This window comes from Orycteropus afer, unplaced genomic scaffold (assembly GCF_000298275.1).
Source record: "Orycteropus afer afer isolate SDZICR_OR568_19922 unplaced genomic scaffold, OryAfe1.0 scaffold00067, whole genome shotgun sequence".
Classification (NCBI taxonomy): Eukaryota; Metazoa; Chordata; class Mammalia; order Tubulidentata; family Orycteropodidae; genus Orycteropus; species Orycteropus afer.
The window spans coordinates 10839292-10860563 of NW_006921654.1; the positions used below are offsets into that span (position 1 = coordinate 10839292).

Genomic DNA, 21272 nt, shown 5'->3' on the forward strand with positions numbered 1-21272 from the left:
GTCGACGAAAGAGGGGGAGGCCTTCAAAGAGATGGATTGATACGGTGGCTGCGATGATGGGCTCAAGTATAGCAGGGATTGTGGGGCTGGCGCGGGATTGGGCAGTATTTCGTTCTGCTGTGCATGGGGTCGCTATGAGTCGGAAACGACTCGACGGCACTTGACGACAACAACAACAACAACAAGAACAAAGAAGGATTCTGCAAAAGAAGGTGTGGATTTTAGATTTTATAATTAACGTGTGGTTCAGTGAATTATTTGATATGGCTTTTCTAACCAGTCTTTGTGACTCCCACCAGATTACTGGGTGGTACCATGCAAATAAGGTGTATGGGACTCAAATGTGGGGACTGGTTAGTTTTGCCATTTTGCTAGGCTTAAAATGAGTCTTCCTCAAGACAGAAAGAGGGATCTCATTGCCATCAAGAGAGAAGAGCTGGAGGTGGAGTGGAGCACTGATCCTCCTTGACAGAGACAACCAACCGGCTGACACAGCAGGAGAGGAACCAGGAGGGTCAAGACAGAGTGGCAGGCTTGTCGGCCCACGGAGCAAGAAAGTCGAGTGCCTCTGGGCAGGAAGTTTGCTTGTGGAATGGGGTGCAGCTAGGTACACCTATTGGCAGAGCTAAAAGAGCTTTTTAACACTTGACTGAGCAGGGCAGAGGCTAGGCCAAGAGACCAAGGGTCAGAGAGGCATGCCTGAGGGCACAGTAGAGGGGAGACTGTTCTGATGGAAGAAGTGTATCTCTAGCTGGTTCTTGAACCTGAACTGTAGCCTGTTACTTCCCTAATAAACCCCTGTGAATATCATCTGTGAGTTCTGTGGGGCCACTACAATGAATTATCAAACCCAACCACAGAAGCAGCGAGTGCTGTTGAGTGGGATGGTTGGTGTCAGAGTTGGTAAAAAGGCTGAAGGGTGGTGGCATGTCTGGCCTCATAGGATACAAGCCTAGGGCTGCTGATGGTGATTTTGTGTCCCTCTTGTGAAGTCAGGAAATAAGAGCAAGATGTTACATCCTTGTCATTTTTGCAGGTGTGCAGACTACAGGACTACACTAGAGAAAGAGGAAGGAGGAGGAAGTGGGGCAATGTGACGGGGGTTACCTTTTTACACATTTCGGTTTTGATTTTGAGCAGATTAACTTTGAGGCATTCTTCGACTTGGCCTGTCTGCTCTTGGGCTGCAGCCTCTTCAGCACAAAGACTGGAGATCTGTTCAGGAGACACACACAAAACAAGGCCACCTCGCTGAGCACAAGAAATAAACAAATGGTTTCAAAAGCTGACATCTCTGGTGATTTATTTCAACAAGTCTTGGGCAGTGCTGGGCCTTATTACGGCCCCTTACTATTTCCTAAGTAAGAGATGACAACCCCCCCCACCTCCCTGCCCCATCACCAGGAACCATGGCCTCTAAGACCTCTCCATCTGCTGATCCTCCAGCCACATATGCTGAGGCCTCTTCTCAGAGTCCTGGCGGAGTCCCCTCCCCTCCCTCTTGTATTGGATGTTGGGCTCTGTTCTCCTTCACAGTGACCAGTACACAGACTTGAAAATCAGTATGTGCAAATATCATTAAGCCGTCTATCCTGAGACGTGAATCAGATTGTGACAAAGGCGGCTACTCTCTCCTCCACAGGAAGGAAGGCTATGTAGCCAAGTAAAACATTAGAAAGCAAAAACTTGCCATTTACAGAGCCTGAGGGTCCATCCAGGCTCACGACCTGGAAGCGCACACATACGTGCATACAAACACAGGGTCCTGAAGCAGAGCCCATGCAAAGATGAAAAGTTAAATTTTTTTGGACAGTTTCAAGTAAGCCTCTTTGAAATAGCTTTAGATATGATCCCCTAAAACTGACATCTGTTGAACAGGGTTCTCCACATGTCCCTTTCTGACTAGGAAGTCTAATAATTTCCAGGGATAGGCACTTCTTTGGCATTCTTATGAGAGCACTTTTATCTTTCTGGTGAGGTGTCCTGGGGGGACCATGATGAATAAGGAGAAGGAAAGTACAAATTATGTGTAGGTGGATATAATAAAGAATACCCTTGCTCAACAGAGAAACAGGGAAACAAAGCTGTGCAGTGACAGCACTAAAGCCAAGTCTCATTCCGTGTTACAGAGAACCAGGAACTAGGGCACTGGAGAGCCTAGCAGACAGGCTTCAACTAAGCAAGGATTCAGAACTGAAGAGACAGTATAGTAAAGAACCTTCTTGAACAATAGCTCCTCTGACCACTGTTCACAAGCAGTTTTGCAGCCACAAATCCTACCTCCTCTGAGCAGTGAAGCTGGAGCTGAGGGTCTAGGCGGTAATCTAAAGCAGACTCCTGGATGATAATCCGGATCTGGTCTTCACAGTCTGAAGACAGGCGCTACATATGAGAAAGTGCACAAATCAGCCTGTTAGAAAATTTCCATTTTTTATTTGGCCTCTTAGCCTCTGGGTTGGCATAGTATACAAAAGATTTTGGAAAAGTAGGAGCAAGCCAGGGACTTCAAAAGAGAAAATTTGCTGGGGCAGGGTTGGTGCCATACATACATCTCTGTGGAGAGCACAAGCCAGTTTACCTGGTCGGCATATCTCAACTTGAGGCAAGAGATGACTTGACCTTCTAGCTCGGAATCATCCTTGGCCTTAGTCAGGATTCCATGACAGAATTTAGGAATGTCAGCTTTACAGGCTTTCCTTAGTACAGGGTTTAAGCGGTAATCTAGAGCAGAAAGTGGTAAGCATGTGATAAAGTAATGCTCAGAGAAATGAAGCAGATGCCCACCACCTCCCCACAACTAATACACTGGAAAACACCTAGAAGAAAAGGTCTAACAGATCTTGCCCATTAAGTTACAAGGTCTTGCAACTCACAGCTCTAAAACAGATTACCCAAATATTCTCCTACTACCTGCATGAAATTTTTTAAGTCTCTAGGTGTTTCTTTGCAGGGGACACTAAAGTCTGACTCCTTTGGTAGGCCCTTCAAGGGCAGTTTTCTCTTTTATTTCTAGCCTCTTATTTCCTTTGACTTCCCTCTCATTCTTTTGGATCCTCTTCAAAGGAGGAATAAGCCACTTTGCTGACACCCAGACTGTTGCCCTTAAAACTCATGGGCACGTGTAGCTTAATGAGGTCAGTCTGTGCCCACTGCATCCCATTTCAGCGCATGCCCAGTGGCACCAGGAGAGCCAGCTACCTGTGTTCTGGGTGATCTGGCGCTTGGTAATCATCTGTTTGCACTTGGGATCCATCAGCTCACTGTTCTTATTTTGCTTCAAGCACTGCAACATAGTTTTAGAGTCTGCTTCGGGACAGAATCTCTGCAAATGAAGAAAGCAATACACTTATTCAAATATGATAATTAGTACCATCTAAGATGGCTCTTAGATCTACTGGAAAGCTTAGGAAAGCAGCAGCTTCACTAGGTACCAGAGAATTGGCTAAGCCTGAAAGAGCACCTGGCCCCAAGCCTGTCTTTTTTTTTTTTTTTTTAAAAAAAAAAAAAAAAAACCTTGGTCTATCATGTATTTCTCCGCCATCTAATTCCTATTTTGCAGAGGAAACAGTAGGTTGCTCTTCTACCTAGCTGGCTTGGTAAATTACATGGTCTCTTATGGGCTTAAATATTGTTTAAGCATGAGTATAACATTGTACTAGGTGACCATATAACCCTCAAGATATATCTACCCAACCTCAGGGATAAAATCTAGGAATTACTCGCTAACCAATGTGAAAAAGAATGTAGGTAAGGGTCCAGTCTGGTTCATCTCTTTAACTTCTAGGGCTAAAATCCTACCAAACACTGTGAGGCTAGCCCCTATGTACTTATTACTGTCCTTTAGGTCAGAGATTCATTTTAGACTAGTAATGAACTCATCTCAACTTGCTAAACTACTAATCTCTAAATGTCACAGTGCCTGATAAACTCTGAAGGAGACCTTTGAGTATCAAGCCTCCTTTCCGAGTGCTCTGTTTCCAATTCGCTGATGTGTACATGATTATAATCAACTGATATCTTATTATGGGAACTTAGATTGCTGATTGATTTTTTTCTTTTTTAACTGTGATTTGGATGAAAGTTTATAGAGAAAATTCACTTTCCATACAGCAGTTCATATTCATTTTATCTCATGACATTGACCACAATTTACCACAATGCAACAGCTCCCCTCCCACTTTCTCCCCATAGTTACCTCTTCCCTGTGTCCATCCCTCCATGCACTCCTGTCCCCTGTGCATAAACAGCCCTTCTTTCTCCCATGATTGCTCTCTTCAAGGAGTGTATTTACCTTAGGTAAATGTTCAACTCATTTGCCTGTCTTTTGTTTGGCTGGAAGCCATAGGTGTGGGTTCAATTCTAGACGTGAAGAGCAGCTAGGGGCCATAGTCTCAGTGGTTCCACCAGGCTCTATCAGACCAGCAAACCTGGTCCCCCTTTTTCACCCCACAAATGATTTTGAATTTTGTTCCACATTGTTCTCCCTTTCTATCCAGGATCTCCTACATAGATCCCTCTCCGAGTTGGTGACACTGGTAGCCAGGCACCATCTAGTTCTTCTGGTCTCATAGTCGTATAGGCTGCACATCGCATGGTGTACCAGTTGCTAGGACTAATTGTTTCCATGAATCTTTGGTTTTCTTCATTCTTCTTTCTCTGGATGAGGAGAGACCTATCGATGCATCTAGATGGCTGCTTGCATGCTGGTTTTTATAAAAGCCATCAAATTCTTACAGAGCTTTCTCAAATCTGTAACTTTCAAACCATGTTTAGAATGTATTTGATCGGGTGAAAAGTAGAATGTTATTTTAAAGAACAGCTGAAGTAAGGCATAAGGACTGTAAATTTGTCCATGTATATGTGGCTAGATCATGGAACTTAAATCTAGGTACTCCATTCAGCCTTGATACAGAACATTCACTGGAGGAATAAATGAAACAGAACAACCTGTAGGGTACAAAGTTCTCTTTCATAGGGATCAACATGGTGGCACAGAGGAAGAGGAAGACATAGAAAGGTGAACGTAAAGTACAGAAAACAAAGACAAAACCCTTTTGCACATACAGTACTGCGTTGTCAGTGATGGCAAACATTGATCTACAGGTGGACAGATGGGTGGACAGGCTGCACGATTAAGTATATCTATGCAGGGGGGAGTGTGCCCATGACCAAGAATAGGGCTGGCAGGCAGTTATTTCTACACGTGTACTTGGATGTTCTGTAAGAATTTCCAGGTATGGAGTAGAGCTGACAAGAGACATGGTTGTAGTCACTTCTTGGCTACAACTAGCCACCTGGAGGGAGTGAATAGTTGGACCTGTGAGCTCAGGGCCATGGTCACAAGGGACATCAAGCTCAACTGGCATAACATATTACACAAAAACATTGTTTCACATCCTTCTTTGGCGAGTAGTGACCGGGATTGTACAAGCTTGCAAGCAGCTATCTAGATGCAACAATGCATCTCTTCTTGTCCAGAGCAGAGAAGAATGAAGAAAACCAAAGATGCATGGAAACTATTAGTCCAAGGACTAGATGACTATGGCCCCTAGCTGTCCTTCAAGTCTGGAATTGAGCCCACCTCTGTGGCTTCCAGCCAAACAATATGACAGGCATATGAGCTGAACATTTACATTAGACAGATACACTCCTTGGAGAGATCAATCATGGAAGAATATACACAGGGAGACAGTTCAGGGGGCAGGAGTGCATGGGAGGGAAGGACACAGGAAAGAGGTGGCTATGGGGAGGAAGCAGGAGGAGAGCTGTTGCACTGTGGGAGATTACAGTCAGTATCATGAGACAAAGTATATATGAACTGTTGCATGGAAAATGAATTGCTCTGTAAACTTTCACCAAAATCACAATAAAAATTTTGGGAAAAAAAATCTCAAGTAGATGGATGATCAAGATGCTCAACAGGAGCATTCTTAGTATACCTACTTACCATTTAACCTCCCAATATGGACAATCATTTCCTTGTACTTCAGGCCAAACTGTAAGTATGCTACTCCAGGTATACTGAATCAGAATCTGTAAGGATCACCTGGGGATTCTGTTAAAATTTAGATTCCAATTCAGTATATCTAGGGTGGAAAGGCAAATTCTCAGCAGCAAGTCAAGCCAAAACGAAGCCTGGGCCGAAGTCATCTTCGCTCAGGGTACTCTTAATGAGCACACATCAGCATCACCTGCAGGGCTCCTTCAACCAGACTGCCTGCTCTTCTCTCAGAGTTTCTGACTCAGTAGATCTGGGGTGGGACCAAAGAATCTTCAAGTTCCAAGGAGCTATTGCTGTGTGTCTAGGGACCACATTCTGAGAAACACTGTCTTAGCTGTATAAAAGAGGCTGAAATTGGAAGGTTTATATATATATCCTCTGAACTTCTAAGCAGTTTATGTTGCTGTCGTCATTTTACTTACCTTTACTTACTCAGCACTTGGTTCTGATGCCTTACCTTTATCATTTGCTTGCAGACTCTCATGAGTGTATAGTCTAATTCCGGGTCCATCATCTCTGTCTCTTGCAGCTTAAATACTTTCTGGTGGCAACGGGTACTTAGCTGCTTCTTGTTTTCTTTCAGACATTCAATAATCTATGGCATAAGAAGTGCAGTCAAGTTGAGGGGTGTGCCAGGGATTGGTAACTCATGTATTCTGATGGTGAAGTATTCAGTTCTCTTAGGGAGCCTCCCCTCATTTTTCTATCCAAGTACCTTTCATTTCTAATTCCCAGGCAATGGGAATCAAGATTTCCTCACCAAGGAGAATTACACTTATTAACCCACAAGCCTAGGGCTAATAATAAACAAAACTATATATAAATTACAGATGAGGAGCAGGCTGCACTGGAGTCCGAAGGGACAGAAATGCACTTGGGATTCCTGGTTTCATCTGCCCTCTAGAGATGCCCCTTTTCAAGATTCCCTTTGGAGCGTACATTAGGCTTTCTGCATAGGCCTGGAGCAAGAACTCTGACTAGATACGTGCCATCAAGTCAGACTCGCCTCATAGTGACCCCTCCTTGGGTTTCCGAGGCGGTATCACTATGGAAGTAGACTGCCCAACCTTCCTTCCGAGGAGTGGCTGGTAGGTTTGAACCACCAGCCTTGTGGTTAGCAGTCAAGTGCCTTAGGCACCACGCTGACAGAGCTCCTTGAATAGTTGGGGAATGCTAATACCATAAGACAAACAATAAGTACAATAAAGGATACAAAATTGAGGGGAAAAAGCAATCAAAGTGAGAATTCAAAAAATATATTTAATAACCTTTGAGAAATATAAGATGAGATAAGTAAGATGGAATCAAGAACAAGTAGTTACGGAAAGAACCAAGTAGAAATCTTAGAACTAAAAAATATAATCACCCAAATTAAAAATTCAATTGGTGGTCTCTCTAAAGAGCAGAATGGGCAGAGCTGAAATAAATAAGTTTTCAATCTGGGAAATGGAACTGACAAACCACAATGAAGCACAAAGAGGCAAAGAAATGAAAACACGAAAGAAAAAATTAAGAGACATGGGGGAAAGATTCATATGATCCAGCTGTCTAATAAGAATTCCAAAAAAGAAGATAATATTTGAATGAATAATGATTGAGAATTTCCAAGAACTGAAGAAATTCTGAGACTGAAAGACAAGGCTAATAACCAGGATAAATAAAACAAAACTCAGATTTAATCACAGCACAGTGAAATTAGAGGACTCTGTAGATTACCTACAGAAAATGAGAATCAGACTGACATGAGACTTTGTATCAACAATATTAGACACAAGGAGACAATAAAGCCATTATCTCAAAAGCTAAAGCACCATGGCAATGCCCTTAACTAGAAGGAGTAACACAAGAAAAGCAAAAAACAAAAACAAACTACCTGCTTGCCCTTCATTCCCAGAATTTAAGGGTACGGGCTGTTCTGTGCATTCAGGAGGGAAAAAAAATCCATAGGTTATTTACTCTGTGATCTCTAGTTAAGAATTTCCATGCATTGGGAACATACTGTTGGGAAAACTATGAAGAGCAGGCATTTGAGGAATGATTTAGCTTATTAGGCAGAAATGATGGGGAAAGCAAACATGAAACAAAGAAAGAAATGAGTAAGAGACAAAGGAGGGCAGGTAGAGAACTCCGTTGGGAATTGAAAAACAGTCTGGCTTGACTTAAGAAGGGATGATGAGGTTGGACAGACAAGCTGTGGGTAAGAAATGCTGAGACCTGTCAACCAGTGAAGAAGTAATGATGAAAATGTTACCTCCACTTTTATTGTTAAAAAACAAGAATAAAGTTACCTGGGCGTTGCCATACTGCACAGTGGAACAGTAGTTCTTAATGTCACTCTTGCAGGCTTCATACAGATCTGGTTCCAGACGAATGTCTTCTGTCTGAGTGAGGGAGCCAGCATGGAGAAGAGAGTTCATTTTAAGCTGGAGATGTCAAATGCTCTACATATTTATTTGCTGGCTGGATCTTGTCCAGTGACTTCAATTTTCATACAGCAAACTGGCAGCAGAGTGGTTCAACATAGATAATGGGGTTTTACTCTCAGTTCTGCCACTAATAGCTAGAAATACTTGGACCTTGTTTCAAAATGAAATGCTACTACTTACTCCTCTTCACAGGACTGCTTGTGAGATGAAACAACATATGTGGAAATCACTTTAGACAGTTAAAACTATTATGTAAATGTAGGGTTCTACTAGTACTCTTTTACAGAAAGAGCTGCAAACATAGCTAGGACTCAAAGCCTCTAGCTGGAAACATATCTGTGTAACAGTAAAATAGGTCAGCTCCACTTACACAGAACCATGACTGGATCACTGCCACTGCATGTGAAAATCTGATAATACAACATTTGAGAAATTAAGTTTAATCTTCTATTTTTCTTTTTTTTTGTTCAGACTGAGGTGAAATGAGTACGATCCACAGTAGAAACCATAATAAGAACAGTTCTTAGCTTTCTTCTTAACACGAGTTTAACCTCAAAAAAGTTTCCTCCTACAGTAGTACATCTTTTAGCTGCTTTCCCAATATCCATGTCACCTTGATCAGTAAGCTAATCACAGCATGGCATTTCCCAGAGATTGTTATGGTCAGCAAGTGGGAAAAACCCCAAGCTAACCATTCCTACTCAACCTGAAGGAATGAATTTTTACTTCAGGGTGGGAGGAGGTTTATTTCTATCTTTCTTTCCCGCTGGATATGAATAATAGAGCAGGTGGCCCAACTATAACAGGCAGTCATGTTGTGATGAGGGAAACCAGCCTATGGATGAAGCTGATCCCAAGGACAGCAGAGTGGAGAGAGGAAGAACCTCTATCCTTGAAGACATTATTGAGCCAATAAATGGACCACATTCTTACAGCCTTTCTTAAAGCTCAAATTCTAATTATGTAAGATAAAGAAAAAATAAATTATCTTTATTGATGTAAAGAAAAGTGAAGCAAGAAACTAATTGACAGATGGTAAAATTTTAGCACAAGGTTCCAAGTCTTAACTACCCCAATAGTGGCTATAGTTTCATTATTTGTTCTAGCCCGTCATCCAACTCCCTCAAATCCCTGCCCTGTGATTTCCTGGAACGGAAGCTGTGAGACATTACCATCTCCAGCTCTTCCACGCGGAGCTGCTTGCGGCACTTCAGGGACACCCTGTGCTCCTTGGCTTCCTGTAGGGTGTCATTGCGCACAGTGGTGCTCAGGCAGATCACCACGTCCACCCTGCCAAGGAAATGAGAAAGTCAGACTGGCTGGAGATATGTGAAGGGAGAGGCTGGGTTGGGGGGCGGCCACGCCATCAACCAGCATTCATGGCCCACTTTATCATGCTTTTGAATGTCTTTTCCTGTCACTCTCATTGGTTTTTAGAGCGCTAACAGCAGCATTTATTTGACTGTATATGTCCTAAAACTCAGGCAGCAACCTGAAAGCTGAAAACATTCCTGACTGGAGGGGAGGCCAGAGAGGGACATGTGTGCAAGGATTGTTCAAAACCTGCTTTGTTAAAAACACATGCCTACAGAGGAATGCTGCCCTCAACTCTGGGACTGTGTCTCTCTGACAGTGTAAAACTCATTTCTGAGAAATACAGAAACCTGAGTAAAATGGGAACTTGGTTTATAGGAGGGTAAGTGTGTTCTAGAAACATGCCTTTTCAAAGAGCAACATGGAAGAATTTGGGCAGCCATGCTTTTAAAAGTTTATCATTCTCCTCATTAAGACCTAATTCTTAAATGAATAAAGTTTTTGTTTTTTCACTAGATAACTCAATATAAGCCTTTGCTGCTTCCTGGAAAATGACATAAGGAAATTTTATTAGGAGGAAATCAGGTAACCACTTTCACTCACACAGTAACTTGCTTCTCTAAGTACACAAACTATCAGTTAGATAACCTGAACCTGCAGAAATTAAAAATGCTCCTTTAGCCTTTGGGCTCTCTACATAAAAACTTACTAGCAGCTGTGTCTCTAGGTGGCTATAAAGATTATCTATGCAGATAATCCAAGTATTCAGCCACCTTATCAAAGGAGATATGTAGAAAGTCCCCAGGGCTAAGGCTGCTAGACAATAGGAGGTTGCCAGATATCCTGGAGTACTCAGTAGCTAAGAGAGCCACTCCTCAGAAGGAAGGTTTGGCAATCTACTCCAGTAGTGATAATGCCTCGGGAACCCAAGGAGGGGTAGCAATGAGTCTACTCTGACATAACAACAACAAGAGAGACTTAAAGAGCTCTGGTAGCACAGTGTCTAGGGCATCTCAATGCTACCAAGACTAGTGGTTTAAATCACCAGCTACTTGGCGGAAGGAAGACTGGGTAATCTACTTTAGTAAACATTTACCACCCCAGAAACCCAACGGGGGTTGCCGTGAATAAGAAACAACTCGATGGCAACGGGTCAGAGAGACCTGGAGGAAGCAGGACGATCAATTAGAAATCACATACTTCTTTTTAATGTTGGGACAAAGTTTCAACACATCCTCCTTGCAAGCCATTTTAAACTTGTAAGAAAACCGAAAATCCTTCATCTGAACCTGAAAGGTAAGAAAGAAAATCAGCAACTCAGTGGTGAGTTCTTGTCAGTAGTGTGGGTGACTACGTATTCCTACAGCTTTCTGAAGACTACTCCTAAGACTCTGCACAACTTGCCCCATCTCTCTCTGACTTTATTACCTTCCAATCTCCCCATTACACCTTTCTGAGGAACCCTGGCTTCCATTATTCCAATCACCCACATGCTGTTCCTTTTGCCTGAAAGACTCTTTTCCCAGATGTTTGCAAGGTTTGCTTCCTCACTTCCTTGAGGTTTCTATTCAAATGCCTCCCTTTGAAGCCCTCTTTCTCCTTCACCCTGCATCCCTTTATTTTTCTTCATAGAATCCCCTGAGATTATATATTTATTTGTAACCTCTTCAAAGTGTTAAAAGGCAAAGATGTCACAGGTGCACCTGTCCCAAGCCTGAGTATTTTCAAACACTTCATGAATGTGAAAGCTGGACAATGAAGAAGGAAGAATGAGAAGAACTGATGCCTTGGAATTATGGTGTTGGCAAAGCATATTCAAATACACCATGGATTGCCCGAACAATGGACAAATTTGTCTCAGAAAACGTGCAGCTGGAATGCTCCTTAGAAGTGAGGATGGCAAGACTTCACCTTCCATCAAGAGGGAGGAGTCCCTGGGGAAGGGTGTCATGACCTGGTACAGCAGAGGGTCAACATAAAGGGGAAGACCCTTTCCAAGAGGGACTGACCCAGTGGCCACAAGAATGGACTCAAACATAGCAAGGATTGTGAGGATGGTCAAGGACCAGGAGTTTCATTCTGTTGTATACAAGGTTCGCTATGAATCAGAACTAACTTGATGGCACCTTACAACAGCAACCTTGTTTTTAATGTCTTTCTCTAATAAGAATACAAAGTCCATGAGGGCAGGGGTTTTACATGTTTCACCATGCACTTGGAAGACACTCAGTAACAATGAATGCACAAACCGCTGAAGTTGGGTATACTACATGTTACATGTTCCAAGAAGAGGTAAATTTAACAAAGATAACCTATTTCTGCTTCCTGGGAAGGAAGTACTTACTGTACCAGAAATACTTCCTTTAGAAATGTGATAGCTATGAAGTGTATGGTCTGACTTCTTACTCAAATGCTAGATCTGGGAGCTATGGTGGCAGAGCACCTAAGGCATTTGACTGCTAACCACAAGGCTGGCAGTTCAAACCCACCAGCCATTCCTCAAAAGGAAGATTGAGCGATCTACTTCTGCGGAGATACTGCCTTGGAAACCCAAGGAGGGGTTGCTATGAGTCGAGTTGAATTGACTTGATGGCAGTGCATTTAGCTGGTTTGGTTTAGACCTGGATAGTATGCTTTAAAGGAAAAAAAGCCTTAACATATACAGTGCACTGACACACATTTGGGCCACTGCAGTGAACAGTAACACAAATTAACAGACCCCACTAACCGTTAACAGAATACCTAATGAAGGAAGAGAGTCAGAAATAGGAGGAGGATATGGAATGTATGCCTGCTTGCCTTCCTGAACAACTGCTTCTGCCATGAAACCAGAAGAAAGGGATGGTGCCTAGCTATCACTACAAAACACTTTGATCAAAGACTCTAGTCAAAAAAGGAAAATGCAGAATGGACTTTCAAATTCTCAGGGACCCTATACTTTCCAGAGCCATGGAGGGTTGGTAACCCCTGAAACTATTGCCCTGAGAAAATCTTTGACCTTTTTTTTTTTTTTTTTAATTAGGATTTGGGTGAAGATTTACAGAGTAAATTCACTTTTCATACAGCAGTTCACATATACTTTGTCTCATGTCATTGACCAAAATTTACAATGCAGCAGCTCCCCTCCCACTTCCTCCCCTTAGTTACCTCCTCCCAGTGTCCATCCCTTCATACTCTTCTGCACCCTGAGCTATCTCCCCGTGCATAAGCAGCCCTTCCTTCTCCCATGATTGTTCTCTCCAGGGCGTGTGTCTACTTGAGGTAAATGTTTAACTCACATGCCTGTACTTTGTTTGGCTGGAAACCACAGTTGTGGGTTCAATGCCAGACCTGAAGGGCAGCTAGGGGCCATAGTCTCAGTGGTTACACCAGGCTCTATTGGACCAGCAAACCTGGTCCCCCCCTTCTTTTTTTTTTTTTTGGCTTCAAATGATTTTGAGTTTTGTTCCACATTGTTCTCCCTCTTTATGCAGGATCTCCTACATCCCTTCCAAGTGGATGGCAGTGGTAGCTGGGCACCATCTAGTTCTTCTGGTCTGAGAAAATCTTTAAACCTTAAACCAAAAATCTCCCCTGAAGGCATCTTACGACCAAACAGCAGTTTAGCTTCACTAGTAAAAAAAACGGTTTGCCTTGAGCACGGTGCTCTTTGAAGAACTATTTACATGGGATCAAATTAACAACAGCAACTCAAAGGAATCTATAGGAACTTTAGGGGGCAGTGAGTTTATGTTAATGAGGGACCAACAACTCAGAAAAGAAGGGTGAAAATGGTTGCACAACTCAAAGAAAGTAATCAATGTCACTAAATGGTATACTTAGAAATTGTTGAATTGGTGTATGTTTTCCTGTGTATATTTTCAACAGTAACAAACTCAAAAGGATATATGTTTGGATATATGACTTCCCAGAAGAAGTGCTGTGATGTTCTGAAAGGGGAGGTAAGCAGCCAACACAGGAAGTCAATGCCAAGTTACTGACCAGCTGGAAGTGGGTAACTCCAATGGCACACTTCTCGTTCATATCCTTCTGGTGCTTGTTTTGTATCAGACATTCCATCAGGTCTCCAGAGTCTATCTGGTTATCTGCCACATCCTGAGGAAGGCAGTGCACATTTCCACTCATTTGTAACAGTTAATGAACAAAACCTGGACCCCAATCCATGGACAATACAATTCTAGAGGCCTTGGCAAGCAAGATACATCATAAGTTGTTTTAAAATAAGCCTAAACAATGTTTAAATGTTTAAAATAAACACTGAGTGGACTAAAATTTACATTTCACATTACTCTGCATGATACCCCAACAAGAATAAGCAGTCTGCAGTGTTCGAATTCCTTTCCTTAGATGATGCCAGCAGCTGGCTTTTGGGCCATCTAACAAAGTCTCCGGGCTGTCAGACCATATGGTTCACAATGTGTCTCACTCCCACAATTTAGGTAGTTCAATATGTGAATAAAGTAAGAAAGCAAGAGACTTCACTCAGCATTGAGTTGGAAAGCCATAGGTGGAAGGGGAAACCACTATTACTGGTAATAAATTCTGGACTGATATAGCAGAAGCCACTTAGCCAAGTTAATAGGGGCTTCCCTGTTCCATTTTTCTTACAAAGGGCATCTCGACAACTGCTGCCAACCACATACCTGGCCACTTACAAAGGATAATCAAATAAGGTTGGCCCAGGATGGTGGCACCTCTCCCTTGATCTTGTTTTCACTTTCAACTTTTAACTTGTCAAAGCTGGCTATCACTCAGGAGTGACATATGCTGAAGACAGAGATAGGTCCAACACACTTGGGGGCGAGTCTCAATGAATTTGGTTCTGCCTGTAACCCTTGTTTCTCCAAACATCACTTACATGGCAGAAATTCTGAATTATGGGCTCACAGGCTCTCATCAGCAAGGCTTCTATTTGAATATCCTATAGAAAATTGAAGATATTAGTAATTCCAATTTAGAAAGAGTCAAAGTCAGAGGGAAGGGGGTGGGAGGAGGAGGAACAGTTTCTTTTTCTGAATCAGTAATATGCGATGGGTACCTAATCTAATACATATATTTGGGAACCATTCTAATATTTAAATGAAATAGCTCCAGGACAGACAGAATTGGTCCTATACTGTATTTTGAAAGGTAAAATATTCCTGAGTTAGATTCCTCTTGCGCCTGAATAAGAGAGAAGGCAGAATTAAGAAAAGGTGAGGTTTGAAAATATTTAACAGTATCATCAGACTCTGTAAAGACTTTGGAGTTTTTCCAAAATGCTACACAGTTCAAAATGCAAAAACAGGGGTAACTATGACATCTATCTTTAGTTTATAAGCTTATAAACCAGATCATTGCCCTCAAATCAGATGACAAACTGCTGTCTCTGGAGAACAGACACAACAAAATGCCTTTAACCAGAGTAATCCCTGTGTAGCACGAGCTGATAAAAATAACATCTTCCTGCAAAGGGTTACATACCACCAATGTAATTCCACGTATTGCCAATTTGACAATTCAAATAATACGTTCCATAAACCTCACTGTTTTCAACATATCTCCCCTGCTCCCCACTGTGCCTCACTCAGAATCCCTCTGCCACCTTCTTCAGTGAAGAGATCTCCTCTGGCAGGATGGGGAGCAGCTGCACAGAGAGGAAAATGCACTTGAGGTTGGTTTCTTCCATAATCAGCTCTTCAACAAGTCCATTTGTTTTGCTTTTGAGTTTTCAGAAGTTTGTTGTCTTTTCTTCTGTCACCTCCTCCTTCATTATTACTGTCCTTGTAAGTGTAGAGTTTTTAAAATCAATCTTTAATATTTTACTGAGTTTTAAGATGAAAAAGGAGCTCTGGTAGCATAGTGCCTAAGGCACTTGACTGCTCACCAGAAGGCTGGCGGTTCAAACCCACCAGCCACTCCTCGGAAGGAAGGGCAATCCTACTTCCGTAGTGATACTACCTCGGAAACCCAAGGAGGGGTCGCTATGAATCGGGGCCGATTCGACGGCAAACAACAACAAGATGAAAAAGAGAAACATGTATTCAATCTTCCATGTTTAATTCAAATTCTCAGGCTTTTATTTTATTAAACATGCAAACATTACCAAATGACCTTCCTAATTTATTTTAATTTTAGGTATTTATTTTTCAAATTTTTTAAATTGTGATTTGGGTGAAAGTTTACAGAGCAAATTCATTTTCCATACAGCAGTTTATATACATTTTGTCTCATGATACTAACTGTAATTCCCCATAATGTAACAAGTTCTTTTCCTACTTCCTCCTCTCAAATGACCTTCCTAGAAGAGCTAAGGATAAGAAAACAGTAATGCTTGGACAGTTCTTGAATGTGAGTAAGAGATCTGAAATGTTAACTTTACATAAGGGGAAGGATAACTGCTATCTTTTCTGAAGGGGAAAAAAGGTCCAATCACTGTATAACTCTAGCTCATTAAGAAAACCAAAGGGCTAATGTATATGTTTTTCTGAAGGAACAAGAGAAGGGATCCAGGAAGCAACATAGAAATCTTTAGAAAGCAAGCGAGGAGAGCATGACTAGGTTTCTTTTGCTTCATAGAAAATGTGCAGTCTCCAGAGTCTAGGAACAGTAGAACTAAGGACAAAGGGAAGGCTGTGGACAGAGCGCTGTCCTGTGAGCTGCAAACTGCTTACCTCTGACTCCAACTCTGTGAGGTTGCCGACTACATCTCTGCACTCCACAGCCAGGTCATCGAGATGATCCTGGAGGCACTCAAGCTCCTGCAAAGAAAAAGGAAATCTCCTGGTGTTTGTGAGTTACGTAAATCATCAAGGGAATCTGAGACACCAATGTCTACTTCCTTTCGGGTGGTTCTTCTTTTCTTTTTAAACAAATATACCTCAATGAACAGAAATCAAAGCTTTATTTGATTCTCCCCAAGAAGGCTGATGAAAAGATAAGTGCCTGATGTAACAGGGTAGTTAAGAGGGGTAAGAGGGTAAAATAGTCTTGCAAAACCCCTTGTTGTTGTTGTTGTTATTTGCCATCGAGTCGGCCCCAACTCATAGTGACCCCTCCTTGGGTTTCCGAGGCAGTATCACTATGGAAGTAGGAATGCCCAACCCATAGAAGGTCACATTTCTTAAGTCCACCAAAAGCTGGCTTGCAGGTGTGATCAGTTTAAAAATCTTATAAGGCCGTTACTTTCACTTCATTTAAACCATCGTTAGGAGCTCTGGTGGTGTAGTGCCTAAAGCATTTGATTGTTAACCAGAAGGCTGGAGGTTCAAAACCCTCCAGCCACTCCTTGGAGGGAAGATTGGGCAATCTATTTCTGTAGAGATATCACCTCAGAAACCCAAGGAAGGGTCCTTATGAGTTGAGTTGACTCAACTGCAGTGAGTTTGGTTTTTTTAAACACCATTGTTAATCTGTGTTTTGATCATCTTTACCTCCTACTTTATACCTGTATTTAAATAATGACCACTGGACAAGAAATTCATAATGAAAAAAAACGAATTCTTTTCAGACTACATGGGTGAAGCAGGTCAGGACCACATGGGTGAAGCAGGTCAGGACCACATGGGTGAAGCAGGTCAGGACCACATGGGTGAAGCAGGTCTGTAACACAGCACAGAGCTCAGAGATGATAACCCTTGCCCATAAGAAAGGATCCTGTGAGGGAAATTCTGAAACAATCACACCAGAGAGTGTGTATCTAAAAGCTATCTCTTCTGGACTTTGGGATCTGAGGGTGAGGGTAGGAGGGTAATCTCACAATACCAGTTTATTACCGTTTCTTACAGAGGTTTTAAGTATAACATCAGCTCACCTTCCCGTTTGCTCAGCCAAGTTCTCTGTTAGGGATTAAGTTTAACTTATTATTCTACAAGAATCTGTTTCAAAATTAGAATGAGAAGGGAGGTGAGGGGTTGTAGGAATTATACAACAGCCAGAGAGGGGGGAAAAGCCATAAAGAAAATGCATCAAACTTTTGAGAATAAAATAAACGAGTAAGTAAAAAAATCCTATTTATTCAAATCCACCAGCAACTCCTTTGAAGGAAGACTGGGCAATCTGCTTCGGTAGAGATACTGCCTCTGAAACCCAAGGAAGGGTCGCTATAAGTCAGAACAGATTCGACGGCAGTGAGTTCCTGGAAACCTGAGTTCACTTCTGGTTCTAGCACCAATGGGGCTTTACATAAATAGCTATTCCTCACTGCTTGGTGCACCTGCCTTAAGACATATGACATTACAGTCCCACTTAATTTGCTGGAATGCAATAATGCATTTTTTTTAATTTTAAAAGTAGGCATAAAATCCTAAGGCACTATTCACAGCATGCATGTAATTCTTGGGTGCTGCTCCTCCCCTCCATTTCTGATATTATTATGGAAAGAATACAGTCAATACAGTTCACTTCTCTGAGCCTCAATATTGTCAGTTACTAAATGGAAAAAATAATGCCATTCCTATGTATGTTATGGGAGCTCTGGTAGCATAGTCCCTAAGGCATTTGACTGCTAACCAGAAGGCAGGCAGTTCAAACCCACCAGCCACTCCTCAGAAGGAAGGTTGGGCAATCTACTTCCGTCATGATACCGCCTTGGAAACCCAAGGAAGAGTTGCTATGTCAGGTTTGACTCAATAGCAGTGAGCTTGGTATTGGTTTATGTATGTTATAGGACTATTCTAAGGCATTCATACCATTTATTTATGTACACCAGTTATTTACGTATATATGTACATATTTATACGCTGCCTCATCTCAAAAGGATTTAATGCAGCTTATAAAAGTGAAAGAGAGAAAAAAAGGCAAGGTTAAATGAATTAAAAAAAAAAAAAAGATTAAATGAATTAAAAATGTGTAAAAGAGGAAAGAAAAGGGAAAGACATTAAGGAAAGTAGAGCTACTACTGCACAAAATGCCCACCATGAAATCTTATGTACTCACTAGAGATAGGCCACATTTTTCTCAAGAATTTCTTATAAAGACAACATTGAATAACGTAATAAATCACACCCAAAAAATAAACGCAGAGATGGACTTCACAGTGACTGTTCTCTATATAGAATGTTAATCATTAACAATAATATTGTAAGATACACAGGTAGCTAAGACTCCCACCTGTCCAGTCTCTGTTTTCTCACTACACCACTTCCCCAGGTCAATCAGGCACTTATCCTGGAGGGCAGGGTCCAGCTTCACATCCATGGCCCGTTGGTGCAGGATCCTCTGGACTTCAGCCCGGCACTCCCGCGAGAGCTAAGTGAGAAAGAACAAACAAAATACCTAAAGAAGGTGCAAAACAAAAACAACTGGGAAAAAAAAAACAAAACACTGGAAGGACCAAACCTGTCATTAGGCAACTAATAACTAACTTTATAGTTTGTAAACTTTATACCTTTCAAACTTTATACCTTCAATCTCTTCCAAATAAGAATTTATTCCTCCTAAAATGGAAGATTCTGAAAAACCACTATCACAAGGAATGAATTTTATGTTCAGCATTTTCTAATATACTATATGAAACCACATCCTTTTCTGAGTGCCCGAATAAAAGTAACCTGGATTCGTTCAGACCAGGTTTGCTGGAGAATTTTTGTTTAGAAAAAGTAGTTTTCCACTCAATGTAGAGTAGAAAGCTAGATCCAGCTCAGGACAAAAAATATACACTTTCAGAAGAACAGAGTTCAAAATGACTTAAACTCAGAAAGAACAAGCAGGAAATGGTAGAAGCAACAATTACTACAGGCCACGACCAGACTTTCGTAAGTGGGTAATGTAGAATTAGCAGAAGGTGAAGTCAGTGGAAACTAATATTGCTGACAGGGCTGGGAGAAAGCTGTCATTGACGTTTTAGTCAGAGAGACTAACTATATAGTCAGTCTGACTAAAACATGGGACACACCAATAGTTCATCCTTCCTTTTTGGCCATTTACAAGAGAAGGAAGGAAACTCCCACTAAAGTAAGTGGCAAGATTCCAAAATTTAGGAGCTCCTGCGGTTAATGAAAGGAACTCTGACAGTGGTGTGGTTAAGACATATGGTTGGCTTGCTAACCAAAAGATTGGTGGTTCAATCCCACCAGCCACTCTGTGGGAAAGAGATGAGGCAGTCTCCTTTCCTAGAGTTTTATAACCTTGGAAACCCTACAGGGGTTGCTGTGAGAAGAAGTTGAGTTGATGGCAGTGGGTTTGGTTTGTTTTTTGGTGGTTAATGAAGGGAGCTCTGGTTGCACAGTGGTTAAAGCATCTGGCTGTTAACTAAAAGGCTGATGGTTCAAATTCACTCATTACTCTGTAGGAAAAAGATGAGGCAGGCTGCTTCTGTAAAGACTTACAGCCTTGGAAACCCTATGAGGCAGTTCTACTGTGTCCTACATGGTGGCTATGAGTTGGAATCGACTTGACAGCAATGTCTTTTTTGCTTAGGTGGTTAATGAGAGGTTCATCACATGAAGAAAAAAAGCAACAACAAACTCCCACATTCTCCTGCAGAGTAGTATAAAAACTGCTTTAAGAACACAAGAGCTGAAGTACGACATTCCTTTCCATTTGGGTCTCTTGATTTGGAATCCTAACCATTTTTATGATTTTTGCATTAAGCTCAGAAGGGGTATTTATAAACATGAATATGAAATAATTCCCTCTCTCCTTTCTGTAACAAAAGCAGAACTGAAATGTAATAAAGTATCTCAGAAGCCTTAAACAAGGCCACCGTGAAGAGCGAAGTGGAACAGTGTGGTACCAGAAGGCAGCAAGTGTTGCTGAGGGCCAAGTACACACAGAATCCCAAAAAAGGTAGCGTTTGGGCAAACAATGAGATGTGGAGGTTTCATGCTCCAGCTAGTGCACCATCGGAGACGCCTCTGTAGTAGAGGCACCATGTTTTCTGCTGCCAAGGGCCGAAGCAGAAAGAACCTTTTGTGTCCTGGCTAAAAGCTCCTAATGAATCTTTAAAGCTAAATAAAATTAGGGCAGCAGAATTTAATTTTCCATCTGTGATTCAGACTTTGGTAATGCAAGGACAAAATCTGGGACTCTCCCCCACTCACTTTGTTAGATATCAGACAGAAAGAAGCCAGCTGAGCAACTCCTCGTACATTCACTGGATGAAGAAGTCTCTGGTAGTACAGCACTGCCCTCCCCACTAGACACAGTAAAATGTTTTCTTAGGATGACAGAAATTAGAACATTGTTTTAGCAAATTAATTAAAGAAATCCATGATGATTAGAAGAAATGAAGTCAGCACTGACTGCATACCCTCCTTCCCTGTTCTTCAGTGCGGTATGCGTGTCTATACAAGCAGGAGAACACAGCTCCAGGAGTCATCATAAGTTCATTGGTCTCATTCCAACCATGGGTGTGGCAAAGACGAGATGCATCTCCCTGGCACTTACGGTATAAGACAGGATCCAGCCTATAAAGTAAAGAGTTAAAAGATAACCACTTTCTTCTTTCTTTTTATTCTAAAACCCGCTAAAGAGTTATTACAATATATATAAATTGCTAATCGCCTCCAGGGTAGAGGAGATAGCACATATATAAAAAGTAGTTTGGAATT

General features: G+C 41.8%; 1 protein-coding gene across 1 annotated transcript in view; it reads right to left on the reverse strand.

The window, feature by feature from the left end:
• GLG1 (golgi glycoprotein 1) overlaps positions 1-21272 on the reverse strand; it is a 185874-nt gene that overhangs the window by 11771 nt on the left and 152831 nt on the right. Inside the window, exons 11-23 of the mRNA XM_007940357.2 lie at positions 20972-21128; positions 18832-18969; positions 16395-16481; positions 14600-14662; positions 13723-13836; positions 10942-11030; positions 9600-9717; positions 8290-8382; positions 6459-6596; positions 3199-3322; positions 2579-2721; positions 2281-2382; positions 1108-1215 (exon numbers count right to left, since the gene is read on the reverse strand). Of these exons, the coding sequence (XP_007938548.1) occupies positions 1108-1215; positions 2281-2382; positions 2579-2721; positions 3199-3322; positions 6459-6596; positions 8290-8382; positions 9600-9717; positions 10942-11030; positions 13723-13836; positions 14600-14662; positions 16395-16481; positions 18832-18969; positions 20972-21128 (1474 nt within the window). The remainder of the gene's footprint in view (positions 1-1107; positions 1216-2280; positions 2383-2578; positions 2722-3198; positions 3323-6458; positions 6597-8289; positions 8383-9599; positions 9718-10941; positions 11031-13722; positions 13837-14599; positions 14663-16394; positions 16482-18831; positions 18970-20971; positions 21129-21272) is intronic.